Source organism: Protopterus annectens, chromosome 3.part1 (assembly GCF_019279795.1).
Source record: "Protopterus annectens isolate FY-2018-M chromosome 3.part1, PAN1.0, whole genome shotgun sequence".
NCBI lineage: Eukaryota > Metazoa > Chordata > Ceratodontiformes > Protopteridae > Protopterus > Protopterus annectens.
This window is the reverse complement of record NC_056732.1, coordinates 665,631,327-665,657,286: the sequence shown is the minus strand read 5'-3', so window position 1 is coordinate 665,657,286 and position 25,960 is coordinate 665,631,327. Positions and strand designations below refer to the sequence as shown.

General features: G+C 38.6%; 1 protein-coding gene across 4 annotated transcripts in view; it reads left to right on the top strand.

Annotated features, from left to right (window-relative positions):
* The window catches only part of ASAP1 (ArfGAP with SH3 domain, ankyrin repeat and PH domain 1), a 2,547,392-nt gene that overhangs the window by 1,851,747 nt on the left and 669,685 nt on the right, over positions 1 to 25,960 (top strand). For all 4 annotated transcript variants that reach the window (XM_044067036.1, XM_044067034.1, XM_044067035.1 and 1 more), the window contains one exon: positions 7,590 to 7,753. In XM_044067036.1, the coding sequence (XP_043922971.1) occupies positions 7,590 to 7,753 (164 nt within the window). The remainder of the gene's footprint in view (positions 1 to 7,589; positions 7,754 to 25,960) is intronic.

Genomic DNA, 25,960 nt, shown 5'->3' with positions numbered 1-25,960 from the left:
ATCATTGTTCTATTAATAAGTCTGTTTGCCTCCTCTCCATAAAACCACACCGAGCCACATCAAGTCAATTTTGCCAATAGCTAGTATAGACATAAGCAGTTTATAATCATGTTCTAAAGATGAAATGTGTTTGTGTGAAACTTGGTCTGATGGATCTTTGCCCTCTTTAGGTAATACAGCCACCACAGTCTTCTTCTAAGATGTAGGTGCTTCCCCCTCAAAAACCTTCCAAATCATATCACATTCCTTCCTCTGAACTTTCAGACTTTCACAGGAATACCATCTGTTCCTGGGGACTTCTGGAGACTGACCGTATAGCTCCAATTTTATCCCTTCTCCTCCTATTTTAACTATTAGTTATTGAGCCTTATCTTCCTCTAACCTTGGCATAATTGTTATTTTATTTTATTTTGAATTTGTTAACCATGATAGAGCACTGATCCCACTGGATCCATTTCAGTCTCAGCCTGAGAAAAACACATTAGTTATGATATTATATACAGAGTGAATGACAAAATGCAATACATACATATATACAAAGTGAATATAATTTTTGGCTTGATTGAATGAAGGCAATAGATGAATTATATTATATACAGAGTGATTGAAAAATACAATATATACATGCATTGTATATAAAGTAGAAATCAGAGTTGGCATGCTGAAATAATCATAGTCAGAAATAGAATCAGAGCAAGGTATGTGAATAGAAGTAGGGAATGAAGAGATTACATTGTATGACCAGATAGATAGCAGGTTTAATTTTCCTAGAGTCTTGAAATGTGCTTTTATTTGGGAAAAGAAAATGGGGTAAGAGGAATGATCTTTAAAAAAAAGGGAGAGATTCCCACAGTTTGGTACCAAGGACTGAGAAAGCATGGTCTGTGCAGCAAAGCTTAGTTTGAGGAGTTTGGAGGAGGGACATGAGTGGTTAAGATGCTTAAGTCTGTCTGTTGGTGCATCTCTGAATAGTCTGGAGGCTAGTGTTGGGAAGATATCATTCTTGAAAAGTTTAAATAGTTGAGAGGCAAGTAGAATGCAGCACATTGTTTCACAGGTAGCTATTTAGCTTTTTCAATGGTTTTGCAGTAGTGCTCATTTCTTTGGGAGGGAGTGATGAATCTACAAATGGCATTTGAAATGGACTGAATGGTGGATACAGTTCTTTTAGAAGCTACAGTAATTAGCAGGAGACAGAATTCTATCTGAGCCAGTAGGATAGTTTTACTTATGGCATTTCAGTAGGGTCTGGATAGATAAGGGGAGATGCTATTAGCCCAGAATGGGATAGAGGTGATTTTTTTTTGTGTGTGCAGTATAGGTGGAGTTGGAAATTTAGTAAGTGGTCAAACAAGATCCCTAAGTATTTGAATGAAGTGACATTTTCAATAGTGTTGTTAAGATGATTGGCGATTTTATGGGCCTGGAAGTAGAGATAGAAGTGACCTTTTGCCTAGTGCCAAAAAGCATTGTTTTTGTTTGAGTAAAGTTTAGTAGTAATTGGTTATTGATGACTCATTGAATCAGGGGCATGAAAATCAGCCTGAGGTTTGAGTTCAAGAAAAAAAACAGAATAGACAGAGCAGAAAAGAACTATGTCATCAGGATAAAGCAGAAGAGGAAGATGGGAATAAGTCAAAAAGAAGTTTGTTAATGTAGATAGAACAGAGGAGCAGTGCCAGAATAGGTCCTTGGGAGACACCTTTCTGCAGAGGGGGCTGATGTAGAGATTCGTCAGTGTCTTCTCTGAATATATGGTGTATGTGGGATTAGACCTGGAAGGGTATATGCCTCTCAGCATCTCAGACAGAGGAGAGCTGCCAATAGCAGCTGATGGTCAACTCCATAGGGACCAAAAATATTTAAAAAAACAACCAAAAATACTCAAGTAACTTCATTCATCACTTAAGGTAATTGCAGCTGTAGTTTAAAATGGCAACAGAATTATTCTTTGCAGACTGAACCCAATAAATCACTTTACCACTACTTTCCTAAACTTGACAGATGTGAACCATGCCTTATGAAGTCCACTCACCCTTGACATCAATACTGTGAACCTTGCCTTCTTTGAAAATGAGAAGTAGCATAATAACAGAGCACATAACATTGTTACTATAGTACAGAAACATGCCAAACTGAGAGCAAGTCCAGGGGTTCCATCTTGCTACCATATGGAAAGAGTAGAAAGCAGAAGTAAAACAAGTTTATGACTCCCTTTATTTTGTTAGCCGAGGAAATGGACTGGTCTGAAGACCCTTTTCATCTGCAAACTAGTTCAAAGGCACACATAGTAATGTAGATACTTTTATACTCGAAATACATATTATAAAACATCTCAGAGAGGAATGTATAACTGAGTTTGTATACTCTGAGAAAATAGTAAATTATTTCAGATGCACAGCTATGTGTTTTAAATGAAATAATGTATCAGACAAGCTAACAGTACATGTGAAAAAGAAGTTATGTACTCACCATAACGTTCCATCTGTGTTGTCCATCTTCATTCTTCCTCAACTGATGGGTTTGGATCCAGTCCTTGAATCTGACTCAGCTGTTACTAAAGCTTGTGGTAACCAAAAAGCTCTTGAGCTTCTCCCTTACTCATAATGCACCAACACTAAGCTACCTCAGACCTTGTTTGCTGATTTTACCAAGAAAGGGAATGTTTAACATGTATACATATAAGAGACGTAAAGTTGCATGTGCTCAGTAAAGGAAAAAAAATATATCTGGAGCTCAATATAAAGGACAATGATGTCCCTCTAATACCTCATTTGTCCAGACGTTTGTGAACAGAATGGATGGGAGCAGGTTGGAGGGAATTAAAGCAAGAATGAAACTGGTCAACACAGATGAAACTTTATGGTGAGTACATAACTTCTTTATCTGATGTTGTCAATTTTCATTCTAGCCTGAACTGATGGGACAGTGTCCCCAGCTACCTACAATGCCGGGTGGACTCTAAGGAAGGATATTCCTGAGTACAGTTGAGCCAAATGATGCTCTGCCACAGGAGACCAGATACAATTTGTAATGAGTAATAAAAGTTACGGGGAGTAGCCCAAGTTGCTGCTGCACGTATGTTGTTCATGGACACTCTGGGTAGAAAGACTGAAGAAGTCACCATGGATCTAGTTGAATGAGCTCATACTGGTTGTGTTAAGGTAATGCCCAATTTGTTACAGATAAATTAAATGCAATCAGCCATCTGGCTAAAGTTACTCTTGCAACCGGTTTACCCAATTTCAATTCTGCAAAGGAAACAAACAGCTGGTCTGTTTTTCTGATTTCTTTTGTTCTTTCCAGGTAAAAACATAATTGCTTGTGAACATCCAGTAAATGTAGCATGTATTCGCCCTTGTTTGCAAAATTAGGAAAGAGTGCTGGTAAAATAATGGATTGATTGATATTAGATTCTGACACCACCTTGGGAAGAAATTAGGCATTTTTTCATAGTGCCACTCTATTCTTGTGAAAGATCAAGTATGGAGGTTTTGAAAACAAGGCCTGAATTTCTGAAATTCGCATAGCAGAGGTAATGGCTACTTGGAAAACAGTTTTCCAAGTAAGATACTTAAGCTTACATTTATCTGCTGGTTCAAAGGGGGAATGTATTAGTGCTTGCAGTACCAAATTGAGATTCCCATGGGGAGAATAGGATCCTTAAACAGGTGTCTCAAAAGAAGAGTGCCTCGCAGGAAAGTTGCGCACAATTTATGGGAGGCTCCTTAACAACCTTCATATCCAGTGTGAAAGTTTGATATCGCTGCTAACTGAACTTTAATGGTTGAGAAACTAGCCCCTTCTTTAAAAAGTAAAGCTAAAAACTCGAGTGTATTATATATCGTAGCTAAAAAAAGGTTCAACATAAATTTGTTGTGCCCAATAAACAAATCTTTTCCATTTTCTTGTATAGAGTTTTCATGTTGAAGGTTTGTGGAAAGATAAAAGTATATGTCGGACAGGGCAAGAGATCATTGGGTGACTGACTATTAACAGAATTGGAGAGACCAGGCTGTCAGCCTCAGGTTTGAAATGTCTGGATGGATCATGCCCATTGGGTGAGACAGGAGTTCTGGAGTCAGATCCAAAATCCAAGCTTGGTGAAGTAAGTGAGGCCAAAGGAAAGGAAACCAAACCTGTAGAGGCCATCTTTATCTTTATCTTTATGTGATAGTGCACATCTTGAAGGTGTATCGAGCATATCCAGTTGTCCTTGCCCAGGTAATGGAGAATGGACTGAACTATGACCATCCGAAACTTGGTATGCCAAACTGACTTGTTCAAGTTGCTGAGATCCAAAAGTGGTCTCCAGTTCCCTGTTTCCTTTGGCATTAAAAAGAACCTTGAGTACGTTCCAGATTCTCTCTGGTGTGGTGGGACCTCTTGGGTGACTGTTTTTTCTAACAGCTTTTATATTTTAATTGCTGCTTCTTCTCTTTGACTAGATGGAACATTGGGAATTTTTCTTGAGATTGGCGGTGGAAGGGAAAAGGGTATTATATAGCCTCTGGATATAATCTTCTGCACCCAAGTATCTTTTGTTATGTCTAGGCAGGCTCTATGGTGCAGGGATAATCGACCCCCGATTGCCTACAAAGGTGGGCAACTGGGCCTCCTTTCAGGTGCACTGGTAGGGTCTGTCCATCAAAGAATCTCTAGACCCCTGCTTTTGCAGGCCCTCCTCTGCTGCAGGGGCAGCATTGACAATTAGAGGTCCCCCTCTGCCCCTGGGGAAAGGGCCCTGGGATTTCCTGAACCACATCTTTCAACCACCTCATTGATTTCTTGAAAACAATCTCTCTGAGGAGTCAAAAAATGCACACCCACTGCAGACAGGGTCTTTTCATCCTTCTCACACCTGGATAAAGTTTCTTTCACTGTGGGGCTGAACAAGAAAGTGCCGTCAAAGGGAGCATTGATGAAAGAAGACTTGAAGGCCTCCATAAAGTCACATAAGAGCATTCAGGCATGTCTGCTGATGGAAATGCCTGAACCGCTGCCCTAGAGGCAGCTTCAGCTGCATGCGAAATAAGCTTCATGGATGAATTTGAAATAGATTGTAGGGTAGGCAGCTGAGAATTCACGGATGATTGGACCTCTACAGAAACATATCCTGAGAAAGTATTTGAAAGTTCCTTGATCAAATTCTTCTGTAACATAGTAAAATGTGCCAGATAATTCAGAGTGAAGGTGGCTGAAGCATAGACACACTTACCAAACCTGTCTATCACCCTAGACTTCCTATTAGGGTGATGAACAGTGGAGCTGTATTTGGCAAATTCCTTTTTGGTGGCCGCCACCATGACCATGGCATGAACTGGCACCCCTTTAGCCCAAAACTCTTTCCCCAAAGGTAGTCCCAGAATCTTGTTTGGTCTTTTGGGTATGGGTTCAACTGTGTCAGATTCTTTCCATGCCCACCGAGAGACCAAATCAATGAGCTTATCGACAGGCAGAGTAACCCAGGAGGTAGATGGTCCAGTACCGAAAGCCTCCAGGAATACGGACTCCTCAGATGAAGGGTTGCTGGGGTTCCAACCACCCTCTCTTTCAGGATCTCAAGGATGTCTCCAAATGAGATGTCCTCTGAAGGTGATCGTGGGGACCCTTCACCTTCATCAAAGTCCATATCCTACTTGACTGACTTTTGTGGAGAGTCCAAGAGTTTCCTCTTGCACTTTTTCTTCCTAGGCACCTCCTCAGTGTGGTGCTCCGGGGATGTATCTAAAGAAACTGTAATACACTGCAGGGAAGCCTGGAGATCTTGGACTGGCTGTCCCTGTGGTAAAGAATGATGAGGCTCTAAGCACAGTGACAGTAGGGTAGAAGGGTGAGGATCTGAGAGGGTTAGATCTGTCCATCCTGTCAGAGAAGAGAATATCCTGTTCACAACCCTGAAGGCTGATCTTCACAGATAGAGAGAGAAAACCCCACCGCCAAGAAGGCATGCATCTGGTCTGCTGTCCTCCCCTGCTCTGAAGGCAATCTCCCCAAGGAGGATGCTGGAGCTGAGCTATCCACTGCCGAAGCTCCGAGGGGCAGAGATGGCTCTGACAACTTCGGAGTCAATGCCAATACCTCAGACCTGACAAGGAAGCCTCGGCTCTGAGAGTCATCTGGATCCAAAGAAATCTGAACTGGAGCACTCTCAGTAAGCTTTGGATCTGAAAATAATGTTATCTTCAGATCTGAACCAGATGGACATGAGATACTCAGATCCAGGTGCTCTGAAGCAACTCAGGGGATCAGAGGAGGAGGAGGTTGAAGTGGGGGTGGACAGGCCACCTGACCTGAGGGGGTTAGGAGCTGGTAAGACACCCATCTGAGTTTGTGCGATGAACTTCCGCATCATTCTTTCCATATCTTCCTACATCAGACTTCTGGATGAATGAGTTGAGGCAAGAGAAGGAGACTTGTACTGGTATCATTTCAAAAAGGATGAGGGCACCCTCAAAGACACAGCATTAATGGACTATGAATATCTGGTTCTAGGGAGAACTGTAGGGCTCAAGGCAGTCGGATCTGATTGCTTTTTTTTGTCAGATCCATGATAGTCAGATACATTGCTTTTTTCTTCCTCAGATCCAAGGGTGAAGAACTTTGTGATCTTTTCGAATCCAATTTAGGCTTTTTTCTAGACTGCTCTGAAACCAAGGTAGATGAGGTCAAAGGCCTTGGAGACAAGGGCTTAACTTCTTTTGTTTTTTATTTGGGGCATTGAGCCCTAGATATCTCTTTTCCAAGTCAGGAAGGTAACAATCCTTTTAATATGAGCTTATTTTTCCTCTCTAGTAGAGCCCTAGAACTTAAATTATGGCAGATCGAACAAATCTCTTGCAGATGCTGTGGCCCTAGGCAATAAACACATAGATTGTGGGCATGTGACAGTGGCAGCTTGTGCTCACACTTGACACACTTCTTAAACCCAGATGGACCTTTTTTTCTGCTGTTATACCAGCAACAATAAAATGGAAAGATTAAGTAAAAACTGTTTTTTTTTTTTTTTTTGTTATATAGAGCAAAGGCAGGAAAAATTTACCAACGATGGTAAGGACTACATGAAAGTGTAGAAAGGAATAAAGATAGAATTATAACTACTGAAGGAAAAATGGGAAAGGGAAATTGCCAACTGTGGTAATTGAAGAAGCTACGAACTCGGGTAAGGGGTAAGAAATGTAAGAACAGATACTGTAATATAAGAAAATATTATGCTTTAGGAGATGTTTTAATGAAAAACTCACATATCTGTGAAAGATTGAGAGCTAGGCTGACCATGTCTTTTTGCAAAAAGTGGAAAATGAGGTCTGAGATAGCTTAGGGGTTGTTGCATTATGGGTAAAGGAGAAACTCGAGACCTTTTTGATTACCAAGAGCTTTAGTAACAGCCAAGTTGGGTTCGTGCCCATCAGTTGAGGAGAGAATGAAAATTGATGACATCAGATCTAATGTTAGAAGGTTCCTGGTAAATATGTTGTTCTGAATTTACTCATATATATTCTGTGACTTTTCATGTCCAAGCATGGTTGTTGTCATTATTGTGTTCCCTAATTTCTGTTTGCCTTTCATTTTTTTTTCTCTTAACACAGGTGGATATCAGTTCTGACAAACAGCAAAGAGGAGGCATTAAATATGGCATTCCAAGGGGAACATAGTACAGGAGAGAATAGTTTAGAGGACCTTACCAAAGCCATTATTGATGATATACAGCGGGTACCTGGAAATGAAGTGTGCGCTGACTGTGGAGCACCAGGTGTGTATCTTGCTAGGGGGGATGGGAACCTTTGTGGGAAGACCAATTTTTGCTGTAAATATTATAAATAATTTTTAAGGGTGTGAAGAGAGTTTGGGTTAAGTTGTTTCTAATAACAATATAATTAATTTTCTAATTACCCTATTAACAAAAGAAGATCACACTGAAGTTTAAAATGTGTCAGCATCATAATATGTTTCATTAAATTTATTTGTCTGAATGCTACTAGATCTGAATTTGGACTATATACATTGTTTCAGGTAAAGCGCATCAGATTGTAAACAGTACTCTTTGAAATAAATATGTTTCATATTTTAAAACTTCAGTTTGTCTTTTATGTGGTATTTTTCTTCTGTGACAACACTGCTAATCTTTTATACTACGTGTTAAGATTTTTTTTTATGTAATTGCTTAAGCTGAAATTTATCTGCATATGTGTCAGGAAGTATTAATCCACAAGTGTAATCAAGTGTAGTCCTCGTATGTGTCACTTCCATACTTCACAGAGAATGTCATCTTCAGTCTGGTCAGTAGCACCTTCTGTGGCACTACTTCAGAAAAGTAAGTTCAAGGCAAAGACTGTTGCTGCAAGTTCTGAATACTTATACCTGCTGTTTGTTTCCTTTGCTAACAATACTGCTAAATTTTACAGTCTTTCCTGATGCATACTTTCACAAGTTCTTCCTGGGTTCCAGCTCAGTTATCGGTGCAAGAATTACCAGTACCTACTATATTTTTTTTCTTTATATAATCTCAGGATCATATTGTGATGAGTGGGAGTAGGAAGAAGACAGTGGAGAACTTGTGGAATTTGAAATTCTCTCTAGCTGCTGTGTGTTTTAATAAATTAAAACCTTTAAAACATCTGATTTCTTAAACCTTCATCCAAGAATGGTAGCTGTTATTGTACTGGCTTTGCATGAGATAGAGTGGAATGAGGAGAGGATGAGTTTAAGGGTATATAAGAAGGATTTGCCTTTTCACAGTATATTGTGAAAGGTGATGTTTAATATTTTATTTATGCATTAACTTTTATTTATTTAACAATTTGTTTACCAGGATAGTCTGAGTATGTAGCCATTTTCTGTAGATCATATTTTGTATTACAATACCTAGAATTTACGCTTGCAATTTACACTTGCAAAAGTAAATACAAAATTACATTTGAAACAGTAATACATACAGTCAAATATTTTCAAAAGTACAGGTAAACTAGGTATATAGAATCGAATGTTTACATAACTGAGAGGCAACATGGTAGGTGTGATAGAATGAAATAAGTTGTTGACGTGTTTAGTTTCACATATACTAGTCAAGATAGACACGGTGCCTAACTATTATAAGAGAGGTATATTGAATGCAGTGAAACAGTAAGGCCATGCTAGATAAAGTTAGGTTAAGGTATATATTAGTGACAGATGGAGGTTGTGATATAGAGTTTTCATCTGAGTACGAAGCACAAGGGTAAGTTTTATGTGGATATATATTAGAGTTTAAGGAAAGTTAGGGGAGTAATGAAGAAAATAGAATGTTTGTAGAGACACTAAGAGAGATTTGATAGGAATGTTTTTGTGGATAAGGGGTTGAAAGTAGATCTGACCTTTAAGTAGCACAGTAGATGGTTATCCTGGTGTAGAAGTTTAGATGATGCAAAAGCCCAGAGTAGTAGCTGCAGCAGTTGGTACCTGGGTTGTCCCACACTTAGTGCATCCCTCAAACGGATTTTACAACCAAAAAAAAAACACCTTTAGAGATAAGGATCTAAAAATATCTTCAGCTGTAAGCAAAGGAGCTGAAATGTTTCTATATAGGAGCTGCTTCCTACTTTTTCAGCACAAGCTATAGCAAGCAATCACTCAGCACCACTGACTTGTATAAAATTATCAGTTCCACTTGTTTTTTGATGATCGCACCACCTACCAGCCTGCACCTGGGGCAGCCACCACTCTTACTACACCCTAACTACAGTTTTCCAAAATGAACTGGACATAAGGCAGGCAGAAAACTTGCAGGTATTGAAAGATATACAGAAATGTGTACAGTCTGTCTGTCTATACTAGGCTAAACAAATAAATTGCACTAAACATATCAAAGTAGAGTACTCAAGAACTAAATTTTAAACAGATGGTCTTTATTACATCAGTACATATATTGACAGTAAGCTCCACATTTTGTTCATATCATATTTGACAAACAGCATTATAGAAGTCCAGAGTTTTTGTTGACTATTCCCCATTCTGTAATACAGATGAATCTGTAGGCACTTGGAAGCAAATTTTTATTTTTTTTATTTGCTTAGTTATCTGTTTGTTTAGTTATTTATTTACTATATATTTTAACCATGAGTTTTAAATGAAATAATAGTTCAGACAAGCTAACAGTATGTGTGAACTGAGAGGTCTCATCTTAAGTGGAGTCCCAGAAAGAGAACTCCAAAACAGTACTGTAACTTACTGTTTTCTGTTCTTTATTTAGCTATTATACATTCAGCTAGTCATCTAATGAAGCATAAGAAATTAGTGCGTTGATAAAAATTAGTAGCAAAAAGAATCATTGTAGCTTCAGTTAGTTGATATCTCCAACAATTGCACAGAAGAAGGATTATATAGTTAAGGTTATATGTGGATGTATTACTAAGGTTATAAAGCACACAAATTGTCACAGTTGCATGTTCAATTTATTAATGAGTTGAGAGGCCAGAAAAGAGTTAAATTTCCAGTTATCTTTGGTAGTTTTGTGTTGGGTCAAAGTTTATTGCAAATATTGCTGTGAAGGTGGAAAATAGTGAGTTAAATTTATTGGAGGACATTGGAATATATACTAAAGCCCTTTGGAGAGACAATATAGTTAATAATCTTAGCTAGGTTTGAACAATTTGGATAGTAATGGAGTTTGTGGACCAGTTATGGTTTGTTAGACATGTGGAAGTGGTTGTATTCAAGCAAGCTGAATTTATGGAGAGATAACATTGGGTACGATGGTTATGCTCAGAATCAAAATGGGTGATCCTGTTACATGTTTGTTCCAGTTTGCTTTGAAGCGGTGATTCTAAACTTACTAAAGAGGTGAGAGGAGTACATGATACAGGGTACGAAGTAGAATCAAGCTGTAGACAGTCTGTTTTAACTGTTAGGAAAGATTTATCCCCTCACAATTTACCCAAAGTGAGTTTCGTTTTTCATTGATGTTCACATGGGAAATGAAATTAAGCCGGTTTTCAAGGATAATGCCACGAATCACAGTTGTTTCTTTCCACATTTGGGGTGAAACTGATGGAGATGCTGTGGCATAGGTTACCCAGCAGAGAATGCATAGGGTCAAGATGAGCTTTTGACAGAGCAGTTGTAGGAGGATAGCTTAAGAGAGAAAAGCATTATTTTTTTTCCACCCCACCCCCCCCCCACCAATCATTGAATCCATCTCTGAAATTCAGCTTTCCTCAAACCCCAGGAAGGTCCATGAGCCTTCTCTAGACATCACAGAAGTACTTTGGGTCTCCCATGAAGAACATGATATTCTGTATGTAAACAAAAACAAGTATTAAATGTTGTGTACAAAAACAGTCAACCTTTCATATTTCTAAAGCAAATGGATATACACACACACACTTGAAATGGTTAGCACTAGACTTATTCCATTATTTTTGTGTTGTTGATTTGCTGTAAATACAAGTATATATTGACTGTTATACAATGACCCCCCCATTAATATACAAAAATGTGCATGCTGATTGGTCAGCGTGCATGTTGTAAATCAGAGTTATAGTAATGGAAAAAGGTCCGGTCGCCCGGACTTTTTCCATTACTATAACTCTTTTTTTACAGCAATGGAGAACGCAAGATCTCCATTGCTTCACACTGTCTCGCTATGTTAAACGAGTTTAACATAGAGAGACAGCTTTAAAAAAAGAAATGGAGATTCTCCGTACCTTTTTTTAAAGCTGTCTCACTATGTTAAACTCCTTTAACATAGCGGGACAGTTTGAAAAAAGCAACGGAGGTTTTACTTTCTCCGTTGCTTTTTTCAAAACTCTCTCACTATGTTAAATGGGTTTAACATAGCGAAACAGTTTGTAAAAAGCAACGGAGATCTTGCTTTCACCGTTGCTTTTGCCCACAGCTCTGATGTACTGTGTAGGCATACGCATGCGCAGTACATCAGAACTGCCGCAGAATACCAGACAGCTGCAGAAGGGCAGCAAGGAGGCATTATACAATGCCATTATTTAAGAAAAGTAATTTTTTTTTCTTAAATAATGTCATTGTATAATAGCAATAACCCATGCTTGGGTATGGGTAATGCTGGATTTACCCACGGTTGTCTTTGTTTGGCCACTCGGGCTTCTCCCTCATGACCAAACCCCACCAACCGTGGGTAAATCCAACATTACCCACACCCAGGCGTGGGTTATTGCTATATTAACCTTTTGCATTTAGCCTAGACTCATATAAAATGAATACTGAGTAGGTAGTGATTCAATTATACAGAATTTTATGACTTGCTAGGGCCTGTCCAGAAACAGGTCAGTGCCTCCTAAGGAAGGCTCGCCAGTATAATCTCTCTACATAACAGAAAAGTGTCATGCCCTGAAACTAGACTCCAGGTCTGTATACTATATGTCATCCTCGTACTAAGCAGCATGCGAAGTAGCATGTGTCATATTTTTGAAATGAGTTAGTTTGCATAGGATTCAGCAGAGGATAACATACTGAATAATGTCTAAACGAGTAAAAAAGAAATGTAAGGGTTATTAATATGCATATTATTCTCCCATTTTCTTACTACAAAATTACAAATGAATTAATACAGAAAAACATAAGTAAAAGAGCTTGCCATACTGTTTTAACTATTGTGTACCTCGACTGTCATGTACCTAAAAGTAAAATAACACATTGTACTGTTGTCAACTTTTCTATAAATAAAATTGTCATACTTGTTACAGTTCTTTAAAATAAACTAAGCGGTATTTAAGAACTGTAGTCATTTTGTCTCCTGCAGTAAACATGCATTGTGTGTAGCAAATGTCACAAGGATTAATAGCATACAGTAATAGAGAAAATTAGACTTGTACAATTCAGAATCTTCTTATAAATCATGTTTGAAGAATGACAGAAGAATCAACTTTATAGTGCAGTTAATGTGTAATCAATGTGTCATCTTCTACTGAATCTTTTTAAAGTAATGCACCTTTAAAAAAATATGACATACTACTTTGCACGATGACTAGCATGAGAATTATGTGCATTGCAACTAACAGGTTTATTTTCAAGGTATGGCACTTTTTTGTTATGTGTCCACAAATTATACCTTTCAACATGCTTTAGTTTGACACCTTATCAAAAAGTAAATTATCAGATTGTTTTGTAATAAATCAAGTACAGTTATTGTTAAGTATTTTATTTTTTTGTTGCTGTTGTAATCTTGTTCCTTGTCCGCTTGTTCCTTTTTAAAGAACAGACTAGATTTTTATTTATTTATTTTTTTTAGAGGAAACTTGAATTTTTTACCCCTTTCTCTTTAGGCAGCTTGAAGGCTTAGAGTCAGTTGATCACGTGAGTGCAGAAGTGTTTAGCTGCTTGTGTTGCTTTTTTCTTCAGACACATACGAATGAAATCTTATTGCTTGCCTCTGTCTCCTTTCTAGGTTGTGCAGTTTCAGTAGAAAAACAGCAGGACATGCTTTACACTGCATGTCAGTGGTCACTCTGTAGGGCAAAATGATCTCAGAGTGAAAATAATAAAGTTTGGGGGGTATAGAGGGCTTGTCACCTCCCCCCACATGGGGCAGAAGGGCTTGCCCCCTGCAAAAAAGCAATTTTTAATGAAATGTGGTATTATTTGATGCTGTTCATGGGCTCAGGTTCAGTGCTTGAGTAGTCTAGCTCTTGCAGTAAGAGTTCTTGTTGCTTAGTTTTTCTGATCCAAGCTGTTTAGTCAGGTACACATAGTGGGACACCATTTGAAACGTTACTAACTTGCACATATAGCCCTTTGAGAGTAATTTGTTTGAAGGAGTTTATTAATACCTCTCATCTGTAAATGTGCTAGCTATTTTAAGACCATTAGGTTCATAGGTAAATACTAGGCAATTAGTCTGCAGACCATAGCAAGCCAAGTCAAAGAAAGCTATTCAGAAGTTACCTCTGACTTCAAGGCAGGGCAAGACAACATAGACCAGGGGAAAATTTAAGTCTGCCCATCCAGTTATCTAAGTTTATCTTAAAGGTGACGAAGGTGTTAACCTGTCTGACATGTAGAAGTAGTTTGTTCCAGAGCTGAGGGATATGTTGGGATATGACTCTGTCATGCCGATATGTCTTATTTATCCACTGATGAATATTTAATTCCTTTAACCAAGTGTTTGAGGTACCATGAGTGCTTCAAAGGAATGAGAAGTGAAATAGAGTTGAATCTTTCCCAACTCAAAAGACTAGGCACATATATCCACAGTGGAATCTGTAAGAGACTGAGTACATAGAAAGGGCTGCCAGTCTCTCCTAAGATACAATTAAAGGAGAAAGAAAATTTCTTGGGTTCTAGTGGAGATGCCTTTGGGAATTAGATGAGCCAGATAAAAGGCTTTCTGAATTACAGTGGAGACATAATGATAAGATGATAATGCATTATCAACAAGATTGCCTAAATTCTTTACAACAGTGTATGATTTCAGGGGTGCATCACCTGTTTGGTAAGTGATACTGTTTTGTGAACCAGAATGAATCATGCTACTTTTAATTTGAAACCATGACCTAGCCAAAGCCTTTGACACTATTCCCCAATCGGGCATAATAGATAAACCCTCTCAACTAGGCATCAGTCCATATGTTATCAGATGGGTAGCAAACTGATTCACTGATAGACCCCACATAGTCTTTAATTGAGATATACTTTTCTGAGGTGCAGGCCAAAACCAGTGGGCTATGGCTGACCATGTTTGAGATGATTGTTATCAATTCCCCTAGTGATGTGGACATCCTCCAAGAGGGTCTCACAAATGACTGGTGCCAGAAACATGGCCTCAAGCTGAATACCAAAAAATGCATCATCATCCCCTTTGGGAGTGACATCTCCACAAATTATGACATTAATAACGTCATAAGCACGTCATAAGCACGCAATCAGTCGTGAGGGATTTGGGCACCCAGGTTGATAGCAGCCTGACTTTTGAGCATCATGTTGCTTTCGTTGTACGGAAAGCCTTCTACATGGCTCACCTTATAAGTAAGGGTATGTCATCCAGGGACAAGGAGGTCATAACATCCCTGTATTCTTCCGTTATAAGGCCCACTATTGAGTACAACGATCCTTTCAGCATGTACCTTGCAAAGCACATCCAGCAGCTGGAGAGACCACAGAGATTCCTCACCAGGAGAATCCAGGGCCACAAGCATCTACCATACACAGATAGGCTAAAAGCCCTATCCCTCTACTCATTTCATACAGACTCCTCAGAGGTGACTTCTATCTGGCATACAAGGTGATCATGGACCCCACCTTGATGGGACTACTGCATATCTGCAAGTCAAGCTCCACTCGAGTAACCCGCACGCCTGGCCTCAACATTGTTTGTGACATCAACAAGACTTATTGGCGGGCCAGATTTGTGCCCCAGAGACTCCCTATTTATGGAATAGACTCCCTCTCCACATCAAGCAGAGTACCTCTTTACCCCTTTTTTAGCACAACCTGGATAGCTGGATGGGAAACAGAAAATATACCCCTAGCATTCCACCAGTGTCTCTGCTGGACAGGGGCGTTGGGTGCTGATTTGTCTAAACATGGGTTAAACTCTTGGCTAGGCTTATAAGGGCTTCAGGGCCAATAGCCTAGTAACCTCCTATGACCCACATACAGTTGTCTGCAAACTAGTTAACCCTAGGCCAGGAGTGCTGGCCTGAAGGTGTGAAAAATAAATGCCAAATAGGAAAGGGCCCAAAACTGAGCCCTGTGATACACCACTGGTAATTTGTTTGCTTCAGAAGTGGCATCTCTGACTCTAACAACATGGGTTCTGTCAGATAACTAGTTAGCTCTCCACAGCACACGTTAAGGATTTATATCCAGATTTACAAGTCTGTAAATAATGCCTGCATGGAGAATAGTGTCAAAGGCCTTGGCCAGGTCTTAATATGCTGTATGCACTGCATAATAACAATCCACTGCTTTGATTACTTTTTCAAAGAAAGTAATAAGGTTAAAGAGGCAGGACCTTCCTTTGACAAAGCCTTATTGATGAGGGTCCAAACTTAAGAGATTTTCAATGTCCAGTTTAAGGAGGTCTGAGATAATGGTCTCCAGAGCTTTACATATCAGGTTTCCATTAAGTTTGGGCCACCCTTGTATAATGGCATTACAATGGCTATTTTCCAGGCTTCAGGAACATAACCAATGGATAAGCTTAGATTAAAAAAGTTAATTAGGGGTTCAGAAAGGCTGTATTTGACACTGATAATCAGGCAACCTTATATGTTATCAGGGCCCGTGGGTGAAACATTCTTAGTTTTTAAGAGGGCTGAGAGGACTTGTTCCATAGTAAGTGAAGGGGTGACTGGGATTGTGGAACCTGTGAAAAAGCTATAACTGAGAGTGTAGTAAACCTTGTGCTAAAGCTGTTAGCTAGGGTATTTGGTATTTCCTTTGGGTCATAGAGTGTAGTATTACTGTGCTCCAGACACTGTTGTGTGTTAGTTCTTAACTTCCTTTCGTAGTTAAAGAAGGGTTTGTAGTCGTTTTTGGTTTTAGTGGCTATTTTTAGTTCATATTCTGCTTTGAGTTTCCTAATGGTTCCTTTAAACTCTTTGTTAGTTTGCTTAAGTATGCTATTCAGGTAGGTAGAATGGGACTTCTTACAGGCATTAAGCAGTTTTTTTCTCTTGTTATGTAATTTTCACATGCTTTTTTCATTTTTATAATTTGCTTCTTGACTGATACTTAAATACACAGAGTATATCTCTTGTCGTTTCTCTTAAGACTCAAGGCCTGCAAAAACTAAAAGTTCTGTTGGTGATTTCCTGCTGGTGAGAAAAATCATCTTTTTTTTTTTTTTGTCTGCGAGTTGCTTAAACTTATACAGCTGCTTTCTGTTTTACCTGTTCTGTTTTGTGATATCTGCTTGGCCTGTTTTTATTCTATGTGGCAGACAGACATTTAAATTACCCAAGCTGTGCATTTCACACGTTTTTTTCTTTTGGTAATATTTATTGAGTGATGCTTAAATACACAGAGTATATTATATCCTTGTCTTTTCTGAGAAGACTCAAGGGCTGCAAAAACTACAAGCACTGTTGGTGACTACCTGCTGGTGAGGAAAGTAATCTATTTTTTTTTGAGTTGCTTAAACTGATAGAGCTGTTTTTACCTTTTCCATTCTGTTTTCTGTTTTACATGTTCCATTCTGTTTTCTGTTTTGAGAAGTCTGCTTGGCCTGGTGTTTTTGTTTATGTGGCGGACAAATTACCCAGGCTGTACATTTCATATGCTTTTTTTTTCCATTGGGTAATTTGCTTCTTGAGTGATACTTAAATACACAGAATATATCTATGACTTTGTCTTTTCTGATAAGACTCAGGGGCTGCACATTTCACATTGCTTTTTTCCATTGGTTTATTTGTTTCTTAAGTGATACTTAAATACACAGAGTATATCTGTTGCCTTGTTTTTTCTGATAAGACTCAAACAATGCAAAAAACTACAAGCACTGCTGTTGAGGAAAGTGATCTCTTTTTTTCTGTGAGTTGCTTTAACTGATGGAGCTGCTTTCTGTTTTAATTCTTCCATTTTGTTTTCTCTTTTGAGAAATTTGTTTGGCTTGGTGTATTTGTTCCCACCTACCCTCCCATTCCTTGAAATGCTTTTTAAATTTGGTGATTTTTAAGCTGCCCACCCTTACTATAAATTGAGCATTATAAGCTCCTCCCTTTCTGTACTACTGTTGATATCTTGAATTATTTATTTGCCTTTCCTTGTGCTTATTTTGAAAAAAAAGTGCAATTTGCCTGTCATTGTCTTTTCTACTGATGTACTTGATCTATTATCTAGCTAGTTGTTGGATAAAGTAGTGTATTTTTCCCTCCAGCAAGCTTTACTCAGAGTTTTAACATCAAGAGTACAGTAGATTTTCCATCCAGTGGCAGTGAGTGGTAGCCTGGTCTGTATAGGTTGGGGAAATACACGAGTGATTCCTTCATGTAGTTGTTTTATTGGCTAGAGGGCTTATTAATCAGCTTACCTTATTTTAGGGCCTTTCTAAATTCTGCACAGTTGAGTGACTCTTTGTTCTTGGCTCATTTCTACAAGGCAAAGTACTTTTATTTTATAATCACACTTTTATAAGCTGTTTAAAGTACACTGTGTTATCTTGTATTACTTACTGCCTATCTTTGCTTGTTTGTTTGTGGTAGCATTTCATTTTGGACACAATTATACTGTGCTTTTACATTAGGAGGACTGGGATTATTCATCTAATGGCAGTAGATGTGTGCCTTGTCTATCTGAGTTGAGAAGCACACAAAGGGGCTCTAAGTGTAATCCTTTTATTGACTGACCTTTTATTGACTGACCTTGGGCTCAGTAGTAAGTTTTCAAGTATTTGGCACATTTGCACAGAGCTGCTGTCCCTGCCAGTATCCCGTACAAATGCAAACATCTCAAAACATTGCAACATTGCTTGTTTTCATTACACTGTGAAAGTTTACTGTGCTCTTTATTTGATTTTTTATTTTTAACTTCTTTAAAGTTTAAAGTAGAATTTTCAAACTGCTGTAAATGCTGCTATTCTTCAATGAAATACATTGCATCGAGTGTTTCTTAGCTAGTATTAGGCATCCGTGTGTGGTTCCTTAACACCCGGGCTCTAAAGCAGTCATTTTACATTAAGAGGGTCAAAGCCTTACCCTCCTGTGTCAGGAGATTGATGAATTCACCTGTCTGGGCTGGAAATTGCTGGTGGAAAACTCATTGTGTGGTTACCTGATTGGCCTTAGGGCACAATTAATGTATAACTTGCTTTTTTCTTTTTTTTAAGAACATTTTTATTAATTTAGCATATTTACAATATGTACATAGAAATAAATAAATTCAACTTTACATATCGTTATACAGTGATAGGAATACATTGAATCATCAAGGTAATCTTATTCAGTTAACACATTGAGTCTTGGTATTTCAGTACCATTTCAGAGTTTTGAGGTTGTCCCAACAACTAAAGGTCTTACTATGATTTATAGATCTTACTCTGATCACTTCTTTTAAAGTTTTACATAGTGTTGTTAAATTTAAACATTCTTTGACTGTAGGAGCTAAGTTTGTTTTCCAATTTTTTCTAATAACTTTTCTGGCAACTGCCAAGAGAGCCCAAAAGAGCTTCTGCTTTTTGGCTTTTACAGATGCAGGAAGTGGAACATTCGTTAGCATTACAGATGTCGTTAAGGAACAATTATCAGGCCATAACCCCTTAAAAACGTACTTGTCTGTTCCCAATATACATTTAATTTTTCACAATCCATGTCCAATCAGCTTTTACATCTTTACTATATCTCCAACAAACTGAGGAAGTCATTTTACTAGACTTAGACGTTTTATCGGTAGTAACAAACATTCTGTCTATGTATTTCCACATAAAAGCTTTCCAGTATAAACTTGAAGAAGTTTGACTAACCAATTTAAATTTCAAAGCTTTATTCTTGCCATCTGTCGAGTCACTCAGCCCACCACTATCTAAAAAGTTCCAGAATTTTGCAACAAAATTATTATTATTTGTAATTAACTTGTATAGCTTGGACAAGCTTCCTTTGTATATCATTCAACCTTTAATAACAGCTTTCATGTATTCATATAATGGAGGAATAATGTTCTGTTCCTCTTAACTCATATTATCCACAAATTCATTTAATTTCTTACTGATGGATATTATTAACTGGTTACGAGATTCATCCAACTTGTATTCTTTCATTAATTTGTTGTGGGGACTTAGTTTTCCTTTTTCAAAGCAATCAGCACATAATACTAATCCATTCCTTTTTAGTAAATTAATTTTAACATTGCTCCGAGTTTCCTTAAATCTAGTGGTATGTGCAGTCGGAAAACACAAAAATGTTCATGTTGATGTTATGGAGTTTTAAAAACATATTTCTTAACTGTTTTAAGAATTGATGTCATATATACAAAGTCTAAAGATTAAAATGAATTTCCTTCTAGGGTAAATTGTATTTATTTTATTAGTTTTTTATTTTACATTTGTTGACCGGGCTAGTTTAACTGGATATATGTCCATTTTCAGTAGAGGCCCAGGGAGATAAGTTCCAAGACATACAGGTAACATAAAAATTGCAAACAAATGTAAAAAATTACAGTAATATATACACTGACAATTCAGGTTGATAAGAAATCATTTGAAGAGGATAGACGTCAATACAATGTAAACTCTAGGTTCAAAATAACGTTAGGTACATTCCTTAATGAAAAAGGAGGCAATACAGGCTCAGTTCAATGTAAAAGTAAAGTACATAACATAATGGCAGAGAAAAAAAGCAGGTGTACAGGCTGATGCCATATCCAAGTAGAGTACACAGTGGAAGAGGCAGCTTAATGATCAGTAATAGTAATAACAAGGTGTTTTTTTTTTTTTTCACAAATAAGTGAGATAGGGAAGTAAGTAATGAGATACAGAGTGTAGAAGTCAAAAGGATGACAGAAGATTAATAAAAAGAAAAGGGAAGGCAGAGCATATTCGGGTAGAGTAGTTAGGTTTAGTACAGGGGCATAACCAGTGTGTTTTGAGGAAAAGTTTCAGTCTCTTTTTGAAGAGTGATAAAGTGGAAAGTGAGGAAAGGTCACAGGGTAGGAGATTCCAGAATTTTTCCACAGTATTGGAGAAGAGAGAATCCCCAGCCCTGTTGTTAGATGTAGATGTTTTAACTAGAAGTTTCTGAGATGAACGTAAGGACTTCAGATTATTATAGGGTGTGATGATGATGAAGAGAGTAGGAGTATTGGAAGGTTGGTAAAGAGTCTTATGGACAATGATTAGTTGGTGGTACTTGAGCAGATTCTGTAGTTCCAACCATTCAAGCTGCTTTAAATTAAAGCAGTGGTGAGTTCTAAATGGGTAGCCAGTAGCAAATCTGGCTATGTTATTGTAGGAGCTTTCCAACTTATTGAGGTTGTTCTTAGATTGGTGAAAATGGTAGAGGCATAGAGGAGTGTAGAGATTAGATGAGTATGTGCAAGAGTAGTTCTAGCTGTAGGTGATAGGAAGGGTTTTATTCTCTACAGAGAGCCAAGTTTTTTGTTGACAGATTTAATAGTGTTGAGGTGTATGTAAAAGTTAAGATTGTTATCAGTGGTGACACCAAGTAGCTTGGTAGTTAGGTCGGGTGATATAATGGTACCATTAGTGGATGAAACAGAAAAATCTATGGGGGAGGACTTAAGATTAGGATTGAAAAGGAGGAGTTTAGTTTTTTGGGGGGTTTAAGAGAAGGCAACGATGAGTGAACCATTGTTCAACAGTGTTAAATACTTTTTGGGTAAGGGAGTGAAGGTCAGAGGTGGTTTTAGCAGAGCATACAAGTGTGGAATCATCCGCATATTGTATGCAAGTAGCTTGGGGAATTGCTTGATGAAGGTCGTTGATGAATATGGAGAAAAGGAGAGGTCCTAATATGGACCCCTGAGGTACACAGAGGTTAACTGGTAGGTGGGTAGATAGAGTGTTGTGCCAAAGTACAGCCTTTTGTCGTTTATCTAAGTAGGATTGCAACCATTTGATAGAGACTGCATGTAAGGACAGGGATTTGAGGATATCTATCAGAATTTGATGATTTACCATATCGAATGCTTTGGACAGATCGATAAATAGTAATAGTACTGCGGAGAGCAAATTGCAGTTACAGTTTTTGTTAATACAATCTGTAAAGGAAAGGAGGGCAATGGTAGTTCTATGGGAAGGTCTGAAACCATGTTGACAGCTAGAGAGCAAGTTATTATGGATTTAGGTGGTCTAGCAATTGCCTATGGATGCATTTTTCCATGATCTTTGCCAAAGGAGAAAGAAGAGCTGTGGGACGATAGTTGGAGAATTCGGTGGAGTTTCCACCTTTGTGAAGGGGGATAATATGGGAGACTTTCCAGATGCTAGGGATGTGGCCTTCACTAATAGTTCTATTGATAAGAATGGAGATGGGGTAAGCAATCTATTTGGCAGATTTCTGTAGGTATTCAGCAGGTAGCTGGTCTGCTGAAGGAGAGCATTGCTTCAGATTTTGGATTAGGGCAAGAATATGGGTTGTTGGGACTGGTTGGAGAAGAAATGTAGGGGGTGTAATTTTGTTGTCGGTAGGTAAAGTAAAATTACTAGATGATAACTGACTAGTGTTTGGATAGCATCAGTAAAAAAAGGAATTGAAGGCGTTGGCAGTATACATGGAATTTTCACGGTCAGTATTTTCTGGATTTGGTGTACTGGATTGACCTGGATGTAGTAATTGGTTGATGCTCACTCAGAACTTTTGTGGGTTATTATGGTTAGCCTTCTGAAATTGAAGGTAGTAGTTTCTTTTATCTGATAGTATAGCTTTCTTAGTATTATTTCTTAGCTGTCTGAAATTTTGTTCGTCAACAGGATTTTTGGTCATTATCCATTTAGCCCAGTATTTATTTCTGAGATGGATTTTAAGTTTGGTTTCTTTAGAAAGCCAAGAGGCAGATTTGGTCTTGAATCTGATTGTACGGGTTGGGACATGGTGATCAAGAATGGCTAAGAAGTTTGAATTAAAGTATTGAACTGCTTCTTCTAGAGGGAGGTATTTTAAGGGAGACCAATTGCATGCTCTAAGTTCCTTTTGGAAGAGATCAGGGTTGAAGTTCTTTTTGGATCTGATATTCCTGATAGTGGTAGGAATGGGAGAATAGGATTTATGCCTGATGATATAGGTAAGTGAGTGGTCACTTATGTCATCAGGAAGGGTTCCAGATTCATATATTTCGGGATGGTTGTTTATCAGAATGCAGTCTAATGTGCTTTCTTTCTTATTGTGTTTGTTTATCCTGGTGGGGGAGGTGATGGTTTGGGAAAAAACAAAAAGGTTGATGTGGGTGGTAGGGTGGCTGTTGCTACAGCAATTCCAATCAATGTTTATATCACCAAGGATTATAGTTTCTTGAGGCAGGTGTTGAGATAACCAGCAAAGGATATTTTCCATGGTGGTATTGTTGTTACCGGGGGGTAGATAGATACAAATAATATAGATGGCTTTGGCATTGTTGAGTTCAAGTTTGGATATGAGAATTTCTGCATTGGTATTAGGTAGTGGTTTAGAGTCATAAGTGGTTAATTGTAATCCTGATTTAAATAGAATAGCAACCCCCCACCCTTTTTGGCTATATGGTCAAGTCTTAGGATGTTATACCCTGGTGGGATGACTTGATTGTCTTTTGTTGCAGGTTTTAGCTATGTTTCTGTTAAACAAAGAATGTCGAAGGAGTAGACGTCTAAGAAGGCATGGAGTTGAGCAATTTTATTGTTAACGCTTCAAATATTAAGATGCGCTACAAGGAGTGAATTAGATTGTTTAGTGATGGAAAAATTAGTGGATTGGCTGGGGTTGGGGAGAGAGATTGGGGTTGTTATTGGGCCTAGGTTTGGGTGAATGTCTCTATCTTTTAATAAGTGGAGTTGTTTGAGATAGTTTGGAATAGGGAGTTTGCTGTTAGTGAGTAGGGATCTTCTGGGATTGAAGTTGTTATATCTAATGTGGTGTATTCTGTGATATATTGCTAGTAGGTAGCCGGGAGTAGTTGTTATGTTAGCATGGTTAAAGAGGATGGGTAGATACAGGGAGCTGGTTTGTTTATTAGGGTGGAGAAAATATGGAACTAATGGGGTTTCATAGGAGGAGAGTATGAAGGCAAAGGTGAGAGGTGTAAGTAGTATAAGCATGAGAAGTAGTTAGAAATGAGCAGTAGAATATAATTTATCCATTTAAATGGGTAAGTTAGTATGGAAGTATAGTAGGTGTGGATGAGGGGAGGGGAGGGGGTGGTAGGAGATTAAGGGGAGAGGTTTGAGAAGGAAGGAGTGGAAGTAGATGAGCAAATACATTTTTTTGTAGAGTACAGGAAGGAGGAAGGGGTGTGGCTAGTAAGCATAAGTGTAGGACCCCAGGGGTGGGTGGGAATTGGGGGTAGGGATGGGAGTGGAGTAAGCCCGCAGGGCGACCAGAGTGGGTAGAGACAGGTAAAGAAGCAGCTGTAGAAGAAACAATCAGCAGTACAGGGTACAGAAGGTAAGTTTAATAAGTCAGAAGTGGGTAAGAACAGTGATGAGAGAACCTAGAAATGGTAGTAGTAGATAGTATAGTATAGAGTGTAGTTAGAGGAGCTAAAAAGCAAGTCTGGGACTACAGAAAATACGGTAAGTAATATAGAAACAGGAGGATAAGAGTGAGATGAGATTAGGAGAAATGTGCCACCTAGTGGACAGGTCTGAAACTGCAGGTAGCTATGTGAGGGAGGTAGCTGTATTAAAGACAGGGGAAGCGTGAGAGCTAGGATGGGGAGTTACGTGCAGACGGTAGAGGGGGGAGTGAGTGTTAAGATACTAAAGAGAGAGGGAGGGGGTAGAGGCTGCTGGCTGTCCTGGCTCAGAATGTTCTTTGGCACCTATAGCAATGGTAGAGAAATAACTGGCAGTAGTTAGACAGCAAACATACTTTTCTTGTATCCTTGAATGGGAATTCAGGGAGTTTAAGGCTGAGAGGTGAGCCCGCTGGTATTTGGAGAGGGTCCTTAGGTTCCTAGAGACTAGTGTTGGAAGCACAAGAAGAGCAGGGTAACTTAAGGAGGAAGAGAGACAAAGTAGGGGAGAGAAAATAATAGTTAGCACAAGCCAGGCTAGTGTGGTAAAGTAACACAAGATATTCACTGAGACAATGTATAAAGATAGTAACAATACATTTACATTTACTTGATAGCAACAATAGAAAAAAAAAGTTATAATATAAGAGAAATATTCTTCTAAGCAGAAGCAGTAAAAATAAAGTTAGCAATAAACATTGCCTGCTACTAGGGAGCAACACTTCTGTAGTCTTTAGAATCTAACACTATGAGTCAAAAGTTGTGTTAGGACACTGAGAGGAGGGTCAGTAGGACTGCTGTCAATGCCTTGGGAAATGCTATTTGAGCCCTGAAAGTAGTACAGCATAGATAAATTGTGACTAGCAGTTCTCAGATCAGCTATGCAGCTAGCCTAGGAGTTTAATACAGCCGAAATAAGTGACTGATACTCGGGTGTTCTATTTTCAACAATGTAGCTCCTAATACTCTACAGAAATGAGGTACCAGAAAGGCTACTTGTGGATATTGCCAATTACCAGGAAAGAGCTAATGGCTCGTTACCTGAAGTACACATGGCCTAATGGAACACAGCTGGCCCCAAGGGTAATTAACCAATAACTGCATATATGCAATGAAGCTCCTGCAACATTGTTGTGCTAGAGGAGCACTTTATGGAGTAAAATGTGGGGAACTAAACACAAAGGAATAACCTCAACAGTTCCAGTAAGCCTATAAAGCATTTAGAACTCATAGTACTCTACAAGGCAGGAGATCGCTAATATGTACATAGTGTCAACAAATGGAAAGGAAACCACTGTGTTTATCCCAGAGTTAGCTAGATCCTTGTACACTAGCACTAAAATTACCCAATTTAGCCACTTTAAGTGATAAATGCTCTGCAGAAGGGAGGTACCTAGTGAGCTGCTAGGCAGCAGAGTAGGCACTAACATTCATTTAGAGTCTCCACATGAGAGGCATAGTGAAAAAGCCACTTTCGGGCTTAGAAAAAAAAAACAGTGCTATTAAATACCAAAATCAGTAGAGGGAAGAAAGTGGAGAATGGCTGTTCTTCAAGTTAAGCTAAAAGATATTGCCATTTGAAACCTATTTACAGGCGTGACACAGAATAGTAGTAGTGCAGGCATGCTTAGAATTGGCTTTGCTAGTGTGGCGTGTTGATTATTAGCCTGTTCCTACTTATTAAAGCACCAATATACCTTAACTGTTGCTTTACAATCCGTGGAAAAATAGCAAATCCACAGTTAGGTATAGGAGCAAGCTCTAATGCCCTTGTTATGCCGCCACGTGGATGGCGTAGTTCAGAAAAGCCATAGCCAACCCTGGGGACCAACATAGAATGCTGAACCTCCCATAA